Below are 21319 nucleotides of genomic sequence, written 5' to 3'. Positions count from 1 at the left end.
AAATCTAAAAGCCACTGATGACCAGATTGAGTCTTTGCCAAGCCATTCACTGGAGTCTTCTTGGTGGCTGTGTGTTTCTCACAACAGCATGCACACACAATTGGACTTTGTGCAACAGAGAACCTTTTAAAGAGTTGGTTTGATAAAGAATGCCAAAAGCCAAAAAAAGATCTTAAAGACACTTATAAAGTTTATAAGAACTCCTTGGGTCATGATACCCTGTATGCCAACAACACCTTTGGCAATTAAAGAGATATTATAAAAAAATAGTGATTTAAAAAAAACACAAGGAAATGAAGAAACTCTGGAAAATTGTAATCCAATCTAACGAGAGGATTTCAACGCAGTTTTGGAAACAGATAACGATCCATTCTTCTAAGAACCTCTTGCCAATTGGCACATGTATTTCCCCTAAGAATGGGAAACATTCTTCTGCAAGCTCTACTTTGACACCAACTATTCATCATCTTCACCAAAAAAAGAGGCTCTGTCAAATTTGCAAATTTGCCCTTCGGTGGCAACCAAAGAGATTAAGACACTGATTGGCAGATTTAGAGAGGGCAAAGACATTGATTGGCAGACTTGGAGAGCACCAGGCCTGGATTTTATGCCATTGGAATTGTTAATGGAAAATGTTGATTGGTGTGATCCCCTTTTAGCCCCAGTATTTACATACATAGACTCAACGGGAGATGTTCCTGAAGTCTGAAGACAAGCCATTATTGTTCCCTTTTATAAAACCAGGCAGAGGGAGGAGCTGGCCAATTACAGGTGTATTAGCCTCTTGAGCATTTTGGGCAAATTATATACTTCCCACTTATTAGAGTGATTACAAAGCTGGTTAACACAAGAAAATTTTCTAAGAGTCAAACGGGCAGGGTCCAGGAAAAAGTGTTCTACTATGGGACATAATTTAATTTTATCCCATCTGATTGACAAATATGTTTTCAATAAGACAACAGCTCTTTATGCAGAATTTATTGATCTCAAGTCAGCCTTTGATTCTATTTCCAGGAAGAATCTCTTGAAAAAGTTAAGTGAAATCTCCATTGACAGGAGACTTCGTTTCCTGATCCAATCATTATATACAAACACTGCGATTAGGGTCAGATGTAATAAGTATGGCCTCCTTACTAATTTTATTCCAACAGGTAAAGGAGTTAAACAAAGCTGTGTTTTAGCCCAATTCCTCTTTGCCATTTATATTAATAACCTGATTGGATATTTGGAATTAGCCACTTGACAGTTTAATTGTATGCAGACGATACAGTTCTGTCTAGGACACCTAAAAAGGGCATTAAAACAATCTGGCCTGTATTGTGAGTCAAATTATCTGGGGATCAATTATCATAAAACACAAATCATGGCTTTTGGTCTAAAACCTAAGGTTAGGGAATGGGCCCTAAATAGTGATAGACTGCAACAAGTAGCAACTTACAAATATTTAAAGCAGGGGTGGGGAACCTTTTTTTTTGCCAAGGGCCATATGGATATTTATAATATCATTCGTGGACCATAAAAAATGATCAACTTAAAAATCAGTGCTCCACCGAGGGAGAATGATTCAGGTCAGCAAAATTAATGCATTGTTTTTCTATTTGAAATCATGTGGGGAGAGCCTAATCTGGCAGGCACACACACACACACACACACACACACCTGGCCCGCTGCCCTAGGCAAATGCATAGGTCTAGGGCTTTTTTGTAGAAAAGCCAAGCAGGAACTCAGTAGCATATTAGACCACATCCCCTAATATTAGCATATTAGCTCACACACTCATTAGCATATTAGGCCAACCATCTGGGATAATCAAGTGCAAACTGAACTGTGACAGTAACTTTTCCAGGCCCTGCAGCAATTCTGGCCGGCCAGCCAGGCCCCAGGGAGGCTGCCGCACAGTACATCTGGGCCCTGTGATCCCTGCCTGGCCCCTGGGGAGGCTGCTGCACAGTGTGGCTGGGCCCCACAATCCTCGCTGGTCAGCCAGGCCCCAGAGAGGCTGCCACATGGCTCAGTTTGGCCCGGCAATCCCCGAGGGCCACACCAAGTGACCTCAAGGGCCGCATACGGCCCTCAGGACAGAGGTTCCCCACCCCTGATTTAAAGGAAATACATAGTTCCTGCTGGATTAGAGCTGTACATCAGAAGCTGTCTATGCTAGGCTTCCCTCCTGAGTCCTTACAGATAATGGCCCTAAATCAAGTCAAAGCTCTAGTTAAGCAGAGAATATTAGATGTAGAGAGGCAAAACAACATTGCCAGAGCCCCGAACTTTTTAGCCTCTCACCGAACAAGATATATCATTTCCCCAGCCTTATATCTATCACATTTATTTATTTATTTATTTATTTATTTATTTATTTATTTATTTATTTATTTATTCATTCCATCTTATCAAAGGGCCTTCTCAATGGCTTGTAATATTTTCCCCTCGGAAATTATTGTGGGCCACTACAGAAAGACATCGATGGTAGAGCGTGTCTGCCTGTGTAGTGCTGGAGAAGTGCATACAATTACACATATTCTATTCAGTTGTGGGTACTCTGATAAAATACAAGCTAGATTTATCCAACCTATACTGGAAAGACTCTCAGGTCTCTTGAATAATGCAGGAACTTGAGGCCCTGAGAGCAGCTTCTGGTTTGATCCTGGATCATTTCACTCCACTTAGCTTGGAGGAAGCCAACAAGGTTCTCTGTACTGTATGTCCCACTACCTGTGACTTGGACCCATGTCAGATCTGGTTGATACGTGCTAGCCAGATGGAATTGCGAGCCCCGCTGCAGATTATCAACAGGTCCTTGATTGAAGGAACCTTTCCCACGCCCCTTAAGGAGGTGGTGGTACACCCTCTCCTCAAAAAACCATCTTTGGACCCAGCCGTATTGGCAAACTATTGGCCAGTGTCGAACTTAACCTTTTTGAGTAAAGTCATTGAGAGGGCAGTGGCAGTTCAGTTACAGAGATTTTTGGATGACGTTTCTGTCTTAGACTCATTTCAGCCCAGCTTTCAGCAGGGCCACAGGACAAAGATGGTTCTGGTTGCCCTCATGGATAATCTCTTAAAACATCTGGATCAGGGCAGCTCGGCAGTGCTGTTGTTAGATCTGTCAGCTGCATTTGATACAGTTGACCACCAGCTACTGTCCTGTCGCCTTGCCGACACTTGGATTCAGGGTCTGCCCTTCAATGACTTACCTCTTTTCTCCAAGGTCAGGAACAAAAGGTGGCCATAGGGAAACAATCGTCACAGAGGCACCCACTTGTATGTGGTGTGCCCCAGGGGGCAGTACTCTCCCCGATGTTGTTTAACATCTATATGCACCCCCTTGTCCGGAGATATGGGCTGGGTTGTCACCGGTATGCGGATGACACCCAGTTCTATCTATTGATGGGGGGCCAGTCCAGCTGCACCCTGGAAGATCTGGACCTGGCATTGCAAGCTGAAGTGAAATGGTTCAAGCAGAGTCAACTGAAATTGAATCCAGCGAAGACAGAAGTCCTGTGCCTGAGTCGCGGCGGTCTGGGTAGGGAGATCCCTTTGCCAGCCTTTGTTGGGATGCCATTAGTGCCAAAGGTCAAAGGGGTGCTCCTGGAGCCTTCGCTGACAATAGAGGTCCAGGTAGCAGCCATTACCAAATCCACATCTTACCATCTTAGACGGATAAGGCAGTTGGTTCCATACCTAGAGCGCAACAACTTAGCAACAGCGATCTATACAATAGTCACCTCGAGAATAGACTACTATAACACCCTCTACATGGGGCTGCCCCTGACTTAAATTTGGAGGCTGCAGCTGGTGCAAAACACATCAGCCAGGTTGTTAATGGAGCTACCTGTACGGTAGCACATTCAACCTGTGCTGAAAATGTTGCACTGGCTATCGGTGGCGTTCTGGATTCGTTTCAAGGTGCAGGTTATAACCCTTAAAGCCCTATATGGCCTGGGACCTGTCTAACTTCAGGACCGCCATTCCCCATATGTACCCCAGAGAGCACTACATTCAGGGACCCAAAATCTTAAGATCATTGGACCAAAAGAAGCTCGATTATCCATCACCAGAGCGTTCTTGGTAACAGCTCTGTGGAATGCCCTCCCTGAAAACATTAGGGCCATTTAGGACTTGTCACAGTTCTGCAGGACCTGTAAGACAGAATTGTTTAAACTTGCTTTCAATAGCTAAGGGGAGGTGGTTATTATTCCACAGCACTGGCAATCTCACTGAACTGTAAGAACCAAAACTAAAAACATCGGAATATCAATGCACATCTTGAACGTAATGACTGTAAAATGTATGGAAATGATTTTAGTGTATATCTTGTTTTAAATGTTATATTGTTTTATCTGTTGTGAGATGCCCTGAGCCCATTGGGGGGGGGGATATAAATTAGATTAAATAAATAAATAATATGCTTCTCAGACTCTAACCCTCAGGTAACATTGATTGGCGTGTGCCAAATTTTTAGCAGCAGAATTACAGAATTTGTAAACAGTATGCAAAAGTGTCATATGGACTGCAAGGTATTGTAAATGTTTCACTCTTAATCTGTTTATACATCGGTATCCAAATGTTTATATTATTATGGTTGTATTTTGTTACTTGGTCTCCAACATGGACTGTTTCGTGCTGGTTACGGACTGTAATAAAATTACTGTACTACTGTGTAACGCATGCATGGTTTTGCAAAGATCCACTGGATGTATATTTTCCCCATGTCACTAGTTAGCAACAGCTTCTTTTTTACAACTACTATCCAGTCACTCACACCCCATGTCACTCACAAATGCTAATCTCTCTTCCTCCGGTACTTCAGAATGTTGACCTCAATGTATCACAATATATGTTTATAGAAAGTGTCATAAAGCTCTGTTTCACTATAAATATTCTGTTTGCTTTGGGGCTAAAATGACTGAACTGTATGGTCATATTATGAGAAGACAAGAGCCACTGGAAAAGATAATAATGCTAGAAAAAGTTGAAGGCAACAGGAAAAGAGGAAATCCTAACATGAGATGGATTGACTCATTTGAGGAAGCCACTGCCCTCAATTTGCAAGACCTGAGCAGCTCTGTTAAAGGTAGGACATTTTGGAGTTCATCAGTTCATAGAATTACCATAAGTCAGAAGTGACTTGATGGCACTTAACACAAACACAATTCCAAAGTTTTCTGCACTCTTGCAAAAAACAGCATGCGATCCAGGTAGCCTAGGAAACTGGACTAGGAAGTACAGTTAACCCAAACAAATTCTTTTGTGTCTTTTGCAAGACCACACCCAGCACTGGGGCAGTGTGTGCAGTGCCCCCTATTGATTTAGGGGTGCCCCACCCCAATCTCCCCCAATCTTACAAATTCCAGCTCCTTGTAGCCAGTGCTGCCTGTAGCTGCTCAGGCACGGTAGACCTCCTTGTCTAAGCTGGAGGAAGGAGAAAGAGAGAGAGGAGGAGCCAGATTGCCTCCTGGGGTCAGGTCACCTCCCAGCTTCGGTACAGGAGGGGAGGCAAAGTACAGCCTTCCTGGAAGTGAAGGCAAGGTAGGAGACCAGGCTATGGACGCAAACTGGTCACTGGGAAGTGGCGGGGGTGGTGGTGGGTGGGTAAAGGGAGCCTGCGGCAGCAGCACACTTTTGCTCCACTTTAAAGAGTCAGGAAGGGGAGGAGGAGGAGGAGGCCCTGCCCAGAGAGGCTGAAGCTACTGGGGAGAGAGACCACTGTGAATCTTTGCTTTGGTGGGTGGGTGCCAGCCAGGTGCTAGCCACAGAAGAAGGGGTCTTCAGCTGTATTTCTAAGGTGGAGACAGCAGCCTAAATCCTCTAGGATTCCCTCCACCTAGGGATGCCAACCTCCAGGTCTCTTTTTCTTTCCTATCTTTCTGTTCTCTCTCCGTCCCTGCCCAGAGCAGACTATATAATTAATTAAATTAAAGGTAATTATATTAATTAATCAACTTTTATTAGGTTATCTGCCCCCAAAACATTTAATGCCCTTCAATTTAAAAAAATCCTGCCTACGGGCCTGGTATTTTGTGGTACACCAAACAGCAATTGCTTAAGAAACAAGGAACCACATCTCCTTGTACCACTTCTGAGGTGGATTTTGAAAAAAACAACAACCCTGCTTCTTTTTTTGTAAGTATATATCAGTTGGGGTGGGGGATTTAATATTCTCCTCCCTATCGTACCCCAGGGCCTGCACAAACAGATAAGGTGAACCTGTGACCCACCACATGTCTGCATAGAATTTATTAACATAGCTGGAGAAATGCTATACAAGGCAAGAAGACTACCAGATACTTGAGCAAAACGGGGGTAAACGATAACTGCTGCTATTAATGCACAAGTGAGCAGGGTTTTGCAATGTAATCGCAGGGTGATCACCATGTTGCCTTGCATCCTGAAAAAGAACCCAGAAAACCTTTGAGAACTGAAATAGTTGGATGCCACCAAAACCCTTTTTGGAATCTGAATGTATATACCCATGGTGTTTCTGATTTCCACTCTACACACACTTCCTCAGGGATCCAGAACCAGATTCACTAGAACAATCAGGTTCACTGGGTCTATCTGTTAATTAGGCCAAGAGATTACCCAAATAATATGCCTCTTGGGGAAAAACAAAAACAAAAAAAAACCCCACAACCCACTACTGTGCAACTGTCAATCAGCTCATACAGCATTCAGGATGTTTGCCGTACAAGCAAACTCATCTCTTAATTCCCATAAAATATGGTAAGTTTGTCATACAAACTCACTTGTGTTGAAGTTCACAGCACCCCTACTATACAATAGGATTTGTTTAACTATCTATGTCCAGTTTCCAACTCGCTTTGTTTTTAGAATAAATAACTTATGCAGTACATTTCAGATCACTCCAGGGAAAACCAAAGTGCAACAGGTTGTATAACAAACTGTGCTTCACATTTTGTTTATTGTAGCTATTCATCAGATTGGCTTTCTATACAAATAAGAATGTAAAATGAATGTTCTTTTCTTAAATCAATTACAGTTCTTAGAAATATTTGTCATCTTCCAATGAAACTAAAATTAGTGGGCAATGCATAAGGATTGCTTATCCTATTTTTATGAAAACAACGGTAGCATAATGTCATATTTTTGTCTATAACAGTACTAAATAAATGAGGACTTCAAAGTACTTTAGAAAATCTTTATAAAATTACGCACAATATGCTTTTCTCTCATACATACTTTTCATCTGGGCGTAAGACACTGCAATAGGAATCAGGACGATTTACAAAGAATCCAGTTTTCTTCACCACATTCTCTGCTATCACATTCAGCCTATCAAGGACATTACATAGTTTGCTAGAAGGGGATAAAAGCAAACATGGATTTACTCTCTTTGAAAGAATGACCACAGTGAGTTTTACTTTACACCTGCCTTGTCTGCACACAGTGTAATTATGGGTCATGCAATTTTGCATCCTAAAAAAGAACCCAGGAAACCTTTAAGAAGTGGAACAGATACGTTATCAGAAAAACTATAACATTAACTAGTGACATTTGTTATTGTCAAAACGAATTTCACAGCATTTCTAGAGGAAGGGATTGCAAACTATGTCATAGTGAGTGAGCCTTCTAAGTAAAGGAAATGTTCTACTGCTTTCCCCATGCATTAATAAGACAAGCTCAGATAACTCAGCTAGTGTTAGTCATCTAGGCATTTTGAATAAGCCGTACAAAAGAAAATAAAGAGCAGGACATTTATGGGGTGCTCTAAAGCCCAAAGAGCAAAAACCTCTCTAAAAGACAGTGCTGGATTGCTTCCTTTTGCTCTCAAAATTGGCAGTGGTGGTTTATGTTTTTAGTACTGCTGCTTTAGATAAAAACACACACACCTCTTTGTGTATTTGGCCATATCCCAAGGAATATAAACAATAGCATGTTCAGGAGGTAAAAATTGATTGAGGTAGGTCACAGCAGTAACAAGTTCTTCACTCAATATCCTTTCATGCTTTCTTTTTTCACGCTCCTTCAAAAAGAAACATTAACTGAGCATGGTACACAGACATCAGCAATGTGAATTCAGAGCAAGAATACAGAACACAACTAGTGGTACATATAATTCTAACGCGTCAGAGAAGAAATTGTTCCTGCCTTCACAAAGGTTAGGTAGTATTTTGTGGACATTCAGTCACTGAAGACATCAAGATGACAAAATCACAGAAAAGGAGTCACTGGCTCTAACCTCTTTAAACTTTGCAGACTGCTAACCCTACTACCAGTTCATTTTGCTAAATTCAATATGCTGGCCCTCATGTATTGTGAGCATTTTGTTGCTTCAGATACATCAACGGAGGAAAGAAAGGTCACGGTCGTGAAGTACCAAGTTGCTTGGGGGCAAAGATGGGATCTTTTGTTAGTACTCATTTATAACCTGTAATTTAAAAAAAACAACTTGTCTTTTCTACAAAATCATAGGGTTGATTATTGTTAAAAAAGAAATAGTTCCGCATGATATTGAAATTATATAGGACAACTATTATTACATGTGCTTCTGGTGTGCTTGCTCTCCATTGGGTAGTACTAATCAGTCACAATGTAAATATATGAAAATAGTATTCTATCTTAATTTTTCACTATTCAGCAGTAGGTCCCCCCCCCCTCCACAAAATACAACTCAAATGAGCCATATTGTAGTTCTGCCAACATGAATCCAATTCACTTCAGTTCTAAAGTCTGTTCTTATGTGAAATGATATGGCATCAACAAGTAATACTCAATTTCTTATAAACCCAATTTGAAAGCAATGGGATTGTGTCACACTGGATAGATATTTTTGTGGAGCTATCCACTACTATTCCAAGGTGGCAATTTCTCTCAAGCAAGTCCAACCCTTATTGAGCTTACACTTGAGATTTAACTTGGGATTTTTTGTTTCAGTGAACCAATACATATAACCTTGTACAAGACTTACATTGCTAGCACTTTGCCATATAATACAATGGCTTTCAACCTTTTTAGAATGGAGTCCAAATTTTCCATCAATCTACTGTCACATAAATTTTGGACCTATGGTCTTTGGCAGTCATCATTTTTATGAATTTTAAGTTTGCATGTTGCACAGGGGTCGTTTTGTAGAAAAATAGGTGGTGGAGCTCATCCAGGGATTGTTATGCAGCTGCAATACTATTCAATGGACAAGGAGGTGGAACTCTCAGAAGGAGGAGGAACTCTCAGAAAGGTTCAGGAGCTGTGCTCCTGTGAGCTCCCACTGAATCTGAGGTCTGCTGTTGCATAAGTAATAATTGTGGCATCCAAGCAAAAATTTACTTAAATCAACAAAGCTACAAAAGTCTATGACCTATTTTTGGGTTATGCCCCACACACTGGGAAGTGCTGATACAACAGAAGTTCTGAGTGCCAAATTCTGAACTTGATATCTTCCCGAGTCTGAGAATCACTCTGCATTTCAGAAGACTTAAAATATCTGCACCGGAAGTCATAGTTATGTTTTTTAAAAGAGAGAGAACTAGGACATGCACGTTACTAATTAATGTACTTTCCACTTTCCATTAGACAAACAAATGCACTTTTAAAAAAACCATTCAGCCTTAAAAACTTCTCTTGAAGATATATGTACTTGAACTGAAAAGGTTGTCTGGCTGATTAGAAGATGATTCAATACTCACATGCATAGAATAATATTTTTCCCTCTCTACTTAATGTTGAAGAGAATTAATTTTAGCCTCCTACTATTGAGCACCTACAGGGAAACACATTTTCCACCACTCTGCAGAAGCCCTGTGAATAAGAGCATATAATAATTCACGTGGCAGAGTCATGTGAGCCTAGAAAACATATTCTATCTCTAGCCAAATTTAAAAATAACCCCCAAAATGATTTTGTTGGCAGCTAACTATGTTTAATATTGTTTACAACAGCCTTATGCATGACTTCTTAAAAGTCATTTAAAAAAAATTGGGGGGGGGGGGTAACCATTTCAGCTGATAGATAACTCTTATATTTTTGTTAACTCATTTCAGCTGATAGATAACTCTTATATTTTTGTTAACTACACATAAACACACTAGAGACCCCACAGACTGACAGGCAGAGTGAAATGTCAAAGAAAGGATGAAACAGAAATGTAAAAACCTGATTCAACAAGTAACTTATGAATCATACCTAGCCTTTAATTCATTAAGTGGATTAAAAGTTATTTAAAAATGGCCTTTTCAAATCATATAGTGTTAGCTCTTCAGTATATTATAGCGGAAGCATCTCAAGTCTGAAGCGCCAACATTTTTATATCTAATTTTTTTTCCTTTTTCAAGTCCAAGCATAACTCCCTCCCCAGGGAGATTTGTCGGTCTACCTCTATCGTTATCTTCTGCAAATGGGTGAAAACTTGTTTTGTTTGGCAATCTCTCAACCCTTCCTCCCTGTTAAGTGTATTTTTATGTTTTATAAAATGTTCTTTCCTCAAAAATTTGTACTCAGAATTATTTTAAACCTATCACTCAAAATACAGTAGCGTAATTTCTGTTCATAAGTTCCTATTTTAAAGAATTATCAAAGAAAACGCATAAAAAACGCTCAGTGTTTTAAAGTAATCTTGAACATAGCTACAGAAAAAAACTCGCTGTTCAACAACTTTCCTCATCTGTGGGATCTAAGGTGGTATTAGAGAGGCTAGTAGTTCATCCACTGAAGAAAATGGAGAGCATTCACAATGTCTTTGGGAAGATAACAGAGTCCAAACAGAGCAGTTGTCTCTGCTTGAACAGAAAACTGCTGAGTTAACCTTGATGAAAGCATGCAAGTGACTGGGCAGCCAGGTGAGGAAGAACAGGAGCTACTGGCACTGCTCCTCCAGTCAAAACCACAGCTAAGGCAGTAGCATGGGAAGTGGGCAAGTGAAAAGGTGGGGGACCTCTGCTGTCCATGAACATATGAAGCTGCCTTATACTGAATCATACCCTTGGTTCATCAAAGTCAGTATTGTCTACTCAGACTGGCAGCGGTTCTTTAGGGTCTCAAGCTGAGGTTTTTCACACCTATTTGCCTGGACCCTTTTTTGGAGATGCCAGGGATTGAACCTGGGACCTTCTGCTTACCAAGCAGATGCTCTACCACTGAGCCACTGTCCCTCCCCTATCCCACCTCCACCACTGGACACAGACATGGTAGCAGAGAGGGAGACAGCTAAGCATAATGGCCCCCTGCACTTCTTAATGGATATGGGGAAGAGAGAGCGGTGAGCTGTCCAGCAAGTGATTGAGTCAGCTGGGAGGGCGATAGGAGCTCCCTGTGAATCTTGTGATCCCCATCTCACTTGCACTTAGGCTGATTCCTCACTAGCAGAAGCTCCACCCCTGGGCTTCTGCTTTTCCTGGCTCAAGAGATCAATTCCCACCAGTTACTGTGCAGGCACATTTTGATCTGTGGCTTCCGCTCAAGGGGAAAGAACAGCAAACGCCATACTCAAGTTCTTGTTCATAAAGGGAGCAAAATTTGTCCCAGCAGCTCTAAAACTGTATCAGGCAAAAGTATTGCCTCAAAAGATTTATGGCTCTTTTCTTGGTCCCTCCCTAGCTACTTTTGCCCCACTTGAAAGGGTCCAGTCAAAATTTCTAAGAGCTGTGTTGCAGATCCCTAAGTGTGTGCCTAATTCCTTCATTCATCTGGAAACAGGCATGCTGATGGCTGCAAGTATCACCCTGAACTCGCTCAGACACTGGCTTAGGATCAACTTTCATCCATGTGGTCTTGTGCATATGGTACTTGCAGGTAATTTTCAGTCAAATTGGTTGAAAGCTGTTCTTAACAAATTACACCTTCTCGGTTTTCCCCCCCGAAACCATTCTGGCTCTGAATTGGAACCAGGTCGAGGAAAATGTGAAGGGAAGAACTAAGAACATTGAGAGGCAGTCCGATCTTGCCAGATATCCACCTTTCTCCAATAAGGCTGCATTCAGAAAAGCTTTAACTCTGGCCAGATGCCCAGCGTTTCCCTCAGCAGTTCTCGAGGGCAGGTACAAGGGGATCCCTTTTGCACAAAGGCTTTGCCACTGTGGCTTAGGGGAAGTTGAATCTACTACACACATAATTCTTAGGTGTTCCTGGTGTAAAGAGGCCCGTGTGAAATATATAGAGCTTATATTAAGGGCAAATTCTAGGCTGCTGGAATCAGAATGTCTTAATCTCATGATTTCAGCTGAAAACCAGTTCATTTCCGAAGCTGTTGCCAAGTTCTATGCTGCCTGCCATAGCATCCGAAAGACTCGCTTTACTGCTTCTCAGTTTTAACATTTTCTGTTTTAACTTGTGTCTTGATGAAATTTCTTATAATGAACACATCCTAATACTTATTATAGTATAGATTTTATCTTCACTGTTGAAGCTTTTAAATTCTTGGTTTTTTAATTGGTCTGTGACCGTAAATAAACTGACAGAGAAACTGGAGGGAGCCGTGGATCAAAATGAGCCCACTCAACAACTGGTGGGGAATTGATTGCTTAAGCCACAGAAAGCAGAAGAACTGAGGCAGAACAACTGCTCGTAAGGAATCAGCCAAAGCATACAAAGTGGCAAGTCTTGTCTTGCACACTTCCACAACCATGTAGAACAGGTAACTCTCACCCTTTAGTAAGTCAGTGCAGGACATGCAGGCAAATGGAAGTCAGTCTACACTGAGTGGGTGGAGACTGGTCAATGCTTCAATATTTGTCATATTCATGATCCTGGTTTTATTTTGGAAATTAGAGGCACAGGCTTTTCTTGGTCCCATCAGGGCTGCATAAATCAGTCAATTACAGTACAATCTGAAGTTCTGTTTAATGTACCTTTTCTATAACTAGCAGATTATCAGACCATAACAGTTATGAAGCAACTGTATAAAATTATGTACATTATAATTAAAGATGTGCACAATTTAAAATATATTGAAAATCCAGAGCTTTATTGTTCTTGTTCATGATGCTTGTCAAACTGTTCTAAAGTGTACAACAATACAACTTTTAGGCAGAGTAGATGGATGACAAACGGAAAGAACAGTTCTCTATCCAAAAGGTTTAGGGGGGCAATGGAAGCTGCTGACTGTATCTAACATATTAAGGAAGAATGCCAATACCAGAAGGAATATTACAAGTGAGTCAAGTGAGTTATGTGAACAGTTCTGCTAGGATGTGTGTACATTTTTGCACTCTTAACGATTCTTTCTCTCTCTTTTTATTTGCTTTCAAGGACGTGAATGGAATACCAAGATTGATATCTGTTGATCAAAATGTGTAAGACCTTAGTAAAAAAAATCCTTCCAGCACTCTGTGAGTACAATATTTTCCTTCCACACCTCTGCACAAACTTTTTGTTAACATTTTGGTGATCATTTGAAAGCTTCTTCCATATGCTTCATTTCTGTTTTCCAGCAACCTTAGGATTCATTTTAATCATTCTAATGAATATTTTGCTCTCATTTGCAGTTTTCTCTTTTAGCCTTTAAAGAGCTATTTCAAGAAACATCAGAGTTGGATTCCACTTCCTCTACAAAATGGATACAATGATTTAAAGATGACAAATGGGAGTTATCACTCTGGCTGCAGTGATTCTTATATATATCCACTGTTCCAAATATGCTGAATGAATATAATACATTGCCCAGAAAACCTATTTTTAAAAGCTTCTAACCCACCTCCCCCCCCCCAAATGCTTTACAGGACTGCCAGATCAAACCATATATATCCGAAGATTAAAACAAATTAAGCATAATGTAAGAGGAATACAACAAAAGAGAATCAGAGAGAACAGTATCTTCATCACTGCCATCACTATCCTTTCAATAAACTCTATTTAACATTTTCTGCCAGATTCTGCTTGAGTTTTCTGCCATTGCTGCTCAAGACATCTCCCCAAGTGCATAGAAGGCTTAAGATATCTTTGAGAAGATGGAGAGCGCAGAGATGACCTGTGACTGTCAATGGCATCAAAAGCCTTCTATAACATAGTTTCAACAGACTCTCAGAAGGCTAATAGTGATGGAGCTGGACACATCTCCTGGAACAGGAATTCCCAAGTCCAGTGACCACAGCTGAAAACACTCTATCCTGCATGTTTGCTTGCCTCACCTCGCCCTAATGCAAGTTTATGAAAAAGGGCTCCAGATGCTGATTTTAGAGCATAGGCAAACTCATAAGACTGCAGGGAGCCCTTTACATATACTGATGCTATACCATAAGAACATAAGAGAAGCCATGTTGGATCAGGCCAATGGCCCATCCAGTCCAACACTCTTTTTATTATTATTATTATTATTATTATTATTATTATTATTATTATTAATCATCATCATCACTCTGTGTCACACAGTGGCAAAAAATTTTATATATACACACACACTGTGGCTAATAGCCACTGATGGATCTCTGCTCCATATTTTTATCTAAACCCCTCTTGAAGGTGGCTATGCTTGTGGCTGCCACCACCTCCTGTGGCAGTGAATTCCACATGTTAATCACCCTTTGGGTGAAGAAGTACTTCCTTTTATCCGTTTTAAGCTGTCTGCTCAGCAATTTCATCGAAAGCCCACGAGTTCTTGTATTGTGAGAAAGGGAGAAAAGTACTTCTTTCTCTACTTTCTCCATCCCATGCATTATCTTGTAAACCTCTATCATGTCACCCCGCAGTCGACGTTTCTCCAAGCTAAAGAGTCCCAAGTGTTTCAACCTTTCTTCATAGGTAAAGTGTTCCAGCCCTTTAATCATTCTAGTTGCCCTTTTCTGGACTTTCTCCAATGCTATAATATTCTTTTTGAGGTGCGGCGACCAAAACTGCACACAGTACTCCAAATGAGACCGCACCATCGATTTATACAGGGGCATTATGATACTGGCTGATTTGTTTTCAGTTCCCTTCCTAATAATTCCCAGCATGGCGTTGGCCTTTTTTATTGCAAACGCACACTGTCTTGACATTTTCTGTGAGTTATCTACCACGACCCCAAGATCTCTCTCTTGGTCAGTCTCTGCCAGTTCACACCCCATCAACTTGTATTTGTAGCTGGGATTCTTGGCCCCAATGTGCATTACTTTGCACTTGGCCACATTGAACCGCATCTGCCACGTTGACGCCCACTCACCCAGCCTCAACAGATCCCTTTGGAGTTCCTCACAATCCTCTCTGGTTCTCACCACCCTGAACAATTTAGTGTCATCCGCAAACTTGGCTACTTCACTGCTCACTCCCAACTCTAAATCATTTATGAACAAGTTAAAGAGCATGGGACCCAGTACCGAGCCCTGCGGCACCCCACTGCTTACCGTCCTCCACTGTGAAGACTGCCCATTTATACTCACTCTCTGCTTCCTATTACTCAGCCAGTTTTTGATACACAAGAGGACCTGTCCTTTTACTCCATGACTCTCAAGCTTTCTAAGGAGCCTTTGATGAGGAACTTTATCAAAAGCTTTCTGGAAGTCAAGGTAAAGAACATCTATCGGGTCTCCTTTGTCCACATGTTTGATCACCCCCTCAAAGAAATGTAACAGGTTAGTGAGGCAAGATCTTCCCTTACAGAACCCATGCTGAGTCTTCCTCAATAACCCATGTTCATCAATGTGCCTACTCATTCTGTCCTTGATAATGGTTTCTACCAACTTTCCCAGTATTGAAGTCAGACTGACTGGCCTGTAATTTCCCGGATCTCCTCTGGAACCCTTTTTAAAGATGGGGGTGACATTTGCTACCTTCCAGTCTGCAGGAACGGAGGCAGATTTCAATGAAAGATTACACATTTTTATTAGAAGATCCACAAGTTCAACTTTGAGTTCTTTCAGAATTCTCAGATGTATGCCATCCGGACTTATTAGTTTTTAAGTTGTCTATCAGTTGTAGGACCTCCTCTTTTGTCACCTCAATCCGACTCAGGTCTTTCAACACCCCTTCCAAAATTAGTGGTTCTGGGGCGGGTAAAAAGTTCTCATCTTCCACAGTGAAGACGGAGGCAAAAAATTCATTCAGCTTCTCAGCCATTTCCCTATCCTCCTTCAGTAATCCTTTTACCCCATGGTCATCCAAGGGCCCCACTGCCTCCCTGGCTGGTTTCCTACTTCTAATATATTTGAAGAAATTTTTATTGTTGATCTTTATGTTTTTTGCAATATGCTCCTCATAGTCCCTTTTTGCCTGCCTGATCACAGTCTTGCATTTGATTTGCCACAGCCTGTGTTCCCTTTTACTAATCTCACTTGGACTGGTTTTCCACCGCTTAAAGGAATCCTTCTTACCTTTTACAGCTTCCATTACTTTGTTTGTTAACCATGCAGGCCTTCTCTTATGCCTGTTTGTGCCTTTCCTAACTTGTGGTATGTATTTTATCTGAGCTTCTAGGATTATAGTTTTAAATAGTCTCCAAGCTTCCCCAAGGGTTTTGACCGTATTTACCTTTCCTTTCAGTTTCCTCCTCACATGCCTCCTCATCTCAGTGTATTTACCACTTTTAAAGTTAAACGTGGTTGTGGCAGTCTTTTTGGACAACTCCCTATTTATACAAACGGTGAAATCAATAACATTATGGTCACTGCTCCCAAGCGGCGCAATCACTTTTACATCTCTCAGCAAGTCTTGGGCATTACTTAGGACCAAATCCAGGATCGCCCCACCCCGGTAGGTTCTGAGACCATCTGCTCCATAGCACAGTCATTGAGAGCATCGAGAAACTCAATCTCTTTCTCTCGACCAGAACACATATTGACCCAATCAATCTGCAGGTAGTTAAAATCACCTCTTACGACACAGTTTTTACGTTTAGCCGCTATCTTTAAGCCTTCCATCATATTATAATCGTCCTCTCTCTTTTGATTTGGTGGGCGATAACAAACTCCCATAGTTAAATTTCCTTTTGGGCCCTCTATTTCAACCCAAAGCATTTCTAAAAGTGAATCTAATTCTCTGACCGTATATCCTCTCTGACATACAGAGCCACCCCACCTCCAACCCTTCCCTCCCTATCCTTCCGATATAGCTTATATCCAGGAATCACCGTGTCCCACTGATTCTCCTCATTCCACCAAGTTTCTGAAATTCCCACAATGTCTATGTTTTCTCCCAACACTAAACATTCCAATTCACCAATTTTACTTCGAACACTTCTAGCATTTGCATACAAACATCTATAATTTCCCAGGCAAGCTAGGCCCACCACCTTCCTCCTGCCGCCTCGAGACTCTGGCAGACAGTCCATACTGTTTGTCACCATCACAGTGGACAACTCTGGTCCATTACCTGGTAGAAAAATTGTAGCCAACGCTTCATCTCTTTGAGACGAGTCCTCCCGAACCAGAGACATTTCATCTCCTGTTGGCTTCCCCCCAAGATTTAGTTTTAAAAGTGCTCTGCCACCTTTTTGATTTTAAGCGCCAGCAGCCTGGTTCCATCCGGGGACAAGTGGAGACCGACTCTTTTGTACAGCTCCTGCTTGTTCCAGAAACCATCCCAGTGCCTAACAAACTTAAACCCTTCCTCCTTACACCATCGTCTCATCCACACATTGAGACTTCTAATTTGTGCCTGTCTCTCCTGCCCTGCACGTGGAACAAGTAGCACTTCCGAGAAGGCTACCTTGGAAGTCCTGGCCTTAAGTCTCCTGCCTAGCAGCCTAAATTTTTCCTCCAGGACCTCACAACTGCATTTCCCCACATCGTTGGTGCCAACATGCACCACGACCACAGGCTCCTCCCCAGCACTGTCTATCAGCCTATCTACTACATGCGTAATGTTCGCTACCTTTGTACCAGGCAGGCAAGTCACCATACGGTCAGTACGCGGTTTCGCCACCCAGCTGTCTACTTGCCTAAGGATAGAATCACCAATTACCAAAACCGCCCCTCTCCCCCTGCCCAGGGATGGTTCCTTGGCACGAAAGGATTCCCGCTCACCAACCGAAGAAGAGGTCCCTTCTGAGGGCGCATTCCCCTTATCCTCAGCACGGTGCCCTGTTCCCTCTCGACCCTCACGCTCTCTGGCAGCAACGGGGCTGCTACGTTCAGAGCGGGGCTCATCTAATACGCCCCTGAGAGTCTTCTCCAAGTGCCTAACTGACCGTCTCTGCTTCTCCAGGGCAGTCACCTCGGCCTCAAGGGTACGAACTCGTTCCCTGAGGACCAGGAGCTCCTTGCATCGAGCACACACCCAAGACTTCTGTCCTTTGGGCAGATAGTCATACATGTGACACTCAGTGCAAAACACTGGAAAGCCTCCCCCTGCTGGCATTCTATCTTCATGATGATATATACCATCATTTAATAGTCTAAACCAGCACTTTAAATAGGACTGGAAAACAAAATGGCAACCATTATAATTTGGCATAGGGTCCATCTGGCTTCATGGGCTATTATGTGAGATACTATGTGTAGTTATGCTTTGGGTTCTAATTAAGATGGCAGCCTGGGCAACAAAAAAAGCTTATTTTGCATCCCGGATTGCGTCTGCAACCTCGCACCCAGTCCAATTATTTAGTATAATTTGGTCATTAACAACTTTACCACAAGGTAAACCAAACGTTAGAGAATTGGAAATTGGCTGTGAGGTTTTTGCAAGTTTTTTTTGCAGATAAGGTCTCATCACTCCACTACGACCTCCCCACCACAACTGATACAGTGAAAGAACTCGAGGCACCAAGCACATCTTCTGGTCCATTTCTGGATTCCTTCACTCCACTCAGCCTGGAGGAGGTTGACAGGATCCTTTTTGCTGTATGCCCTACTACCTGTTGTCAGACCCAGAGCAAAGGAAAGGACAAGTGGAGTTCAAGATCTTTATTTCAGCTTCATGGGCAGAACTGACCTCCCTGCCAATCCCTCCAGTTTATAAACCTTTGCCCTGACTGTTATAATTGAAGCCAAAGCGCGCCAAACTAAAGCAGGGGTTTTGCGCGGGGTTTCTACTAAGCTCTCATCACCACAGGTGTCATTATCAGTTCATGGTTCGCATCTCCTCCAGCTCTTCAACCTTGGTTGCATAGCAACTATCCAGTTCCCAGACATGCCATCCTCCCTCCAGATAAGTAGCAAGCAACAAGTTATATCAAAGGCAGCATAGCAAGCACAAGCATGGCATTGTAAAATTGAATACATATGACAAGAGGAACAAAATGGAGTGATTCTTGACACCTGTGGGTTGGACCCGTGCCCGTCCTGGCTTATAAAAGCTAGCCAGATGATGGTACGTGAGCCACTACAGACTATTATCAACAGATCCCTCTTAGAAGGGATCTTCCCCACACTTCTTAAAGAGCCTGTGGTCCGTCCCCTCTTGAAAAAACCATCTGCAGACCTGGCTATATTGCCAAATTATCGGCCGGTGTCAAACCTTTCCTTTTTGGGTAAGGTCATAGAGCGGGCGGTGGCGATCCAGCTACAGGGATTCCTGGATGATACTTCTGCACTGGATCCATTCCAGTCCAACTTTCAGTCAGGTCACAGGACAGAGACGGTTTTGGTCGCCCTCATGGATGACCTCATGCAACATCTGAACTGGAACGGCTCAGTGGTACTGCTACTATTAGATCCGTCAGCTGCATTCGACATAACTGACCATCAGTTACTGTCTAGCTGCCTTGCCGATGTGGGGATTTAGGGGTCTGCCTTGCAATGGCTGACCTCCTTTCTCCAAGGTTGGGGACAAAGGGTGTTGATAAGGGAAGAATCATCTCAAAGGCACTCACTTATATGTGGTATGCCACAGGGTGTGGTTCTGTCCCTGATGTTTAAATAAATAAATAGTAAATAAACAAACATTATAAAGGATACAGAAAAACACAATTAAAGATTTTTTAAACTCTTGCAATATTTTGTTTAAAATGGAGAGATGAGGGAATAGTGGGATTTGGCAATGCAATTTTTAACATAAAACATTAAGAAAAAGCACAAGGATCACAGCAGAAACTAAAAATATAAAGTGCTCTGAGCCTAGGAAAACATGAAATGGCTGGGCATTGCAAGCTTCCCCCTTGCCCCACCTCCAGTCTACTCAGATTGGCAATGGCTCTCCAGTGTAATATCCCCCTTTGGCTGTGGGTTCCCATTAGGCACCAATTCTCAGGTCTACTGAGAAGAAATAAGCTGGTTCAAGGCATCAACTCTTCATTTGCAAGGACACAACTCCAGGAAGCAACAGCTTCAGCTGGCCATAGGAATGCTGGAAAACTGAAACTGAGCTCCACTCCATTGAAACACACTACAGCACAGACAAAGTTGCAAGGAAAACATGGAATGGATTTTCCATTAAGGTCGCTACCTATCTGGGTGCAGAGACCTTAATGGAAAATCCATTCTTCATTTTCTTTGCAGCTTTGCAAGCCCAAATCCAATATCATCATCATCAGAAGAAGAACTTCCTGCTGCGGCTGGCAAAGACAAGGCAGAAAAAGCTGGGAACTTTGGCAGCCTCAGAGTTTCAAAGCTCTGGGGATAGGAAGGGGGGGAGGGGGGAAAAGAAGAGCCATGAGCCTGATTAAAGCCCTGAGTGGGCCAGTTCTGTCCCACTGGACATTTGACACTTAGATAGTGCAGAATCCCACGGTTTTGCTAACCAGAGGAACATTTTTTCAAGAAGCTGGCATCTTCTCCTCTTTAGTCTTTTCCGATTTGCTGAGGTGAACCCAAGCCTTGTGAACATTAAGCCGTTAAATAATTTGCTTCTCTGTAGATTAAAGCCCTTCTGGATATGCCCTGCTTTATCTCAAATCTCTGGTGTGTGGCCTTACATGCATGTGTTTAACCCAATTTCATAGTTTCTTAAATAATGACAGCTCTATGATCCCCCCTCCCCCGGCTGAACATTAATAAAAGCAGATGCAGATGGAACAAAAAGAGGTATTCAAATACTCCTACAGGACTTGCATATCCTATTAGGCAAAAAGATTTTCAGAATATCATACTGACTGCTGAGTAGCTGTTCTGAACTGAAAAAAAGCAAGTAGAAACTATTTTTGTTGCTAAGTTAATTTTCTTCCCACTGCATGGTTCCTTCTGATTAACTTTTTCCAAGAGAGAGCAAAAGGCTTTCATAAATGAATGTGGGTGAGAAAAAAATGTGGGTAAAAAAGAAAATGCAGAAGACATTACATGCTTGAAATTACTGTTTAACAAGACTACTAGAAAAATCCAAGGTTACACATTTTAAGCTCCCTAATTAAGTGCTTTTAAATAAATTTTGCATGAAGAATTATTTAAATTGAGATGCTCATTCTTTAAATGCCTTTTACAATAGCCAGTAATAATTAAACACCTGAATTATGCTGTTTGTTCAGTTCTACAAGTAGTTCTTCTAACTGCATTTGCAAAGGTCCAAAGGCACCAATGGAGGA

At 42.0% G+C, this 21319-nt stretch overlaps 1 protein-coding gene across 2 annotated transcripts in view; it reads right to left on the bottom strand.

Moving 5' to 3' along the window:
• FIG4 (FIG4 phosphoinositide 5-phosphatase) overlaps nt 1–21319 on the bottom strand; it is a 125292-nt gene that overhangs the window by 57014 nt on the left and 46959 nt on the right. For both annotated transcript variants that reach the window (XM_060238012.1, XM_060238020.1), the window contains 2 exons: nt 7854–7987; nt 7204–7320 (listed from right to left, as the gene is read on the bottom strand). In XM_060238012.1, coding sequence (XP_060093995.1) covers nt 7204–7320; nt 7854–7987 — 251 coding nt within the window. The remainder of the gene's footprint in view (nt 1–7203; nt 7321–7853; nt 7988–21319) is intronic.

The sequence above is a fragment of the Heteronotia binoei genome, chromosome 1, assembly GCF_032191835.1.
Source record: "Heteronotia binoei isolate CCM8104 ecotype False Entrance Well chromosome 1, APGP_CSIRO_Hbin_v1, whole genome shotgun sequence".
NCBI classification, from domain to species: Eukaryota; Metazoa; Chordata; class Lepidosauria; order Squamata; family Gekkonidae; genus Heteronotia; species Heteronotia binoei.
The sequence above is the reverse complement of the archived record's forward strand: the minus strand, read 5'-3'. Positions and strand labels throughout refer to the sequence as shown.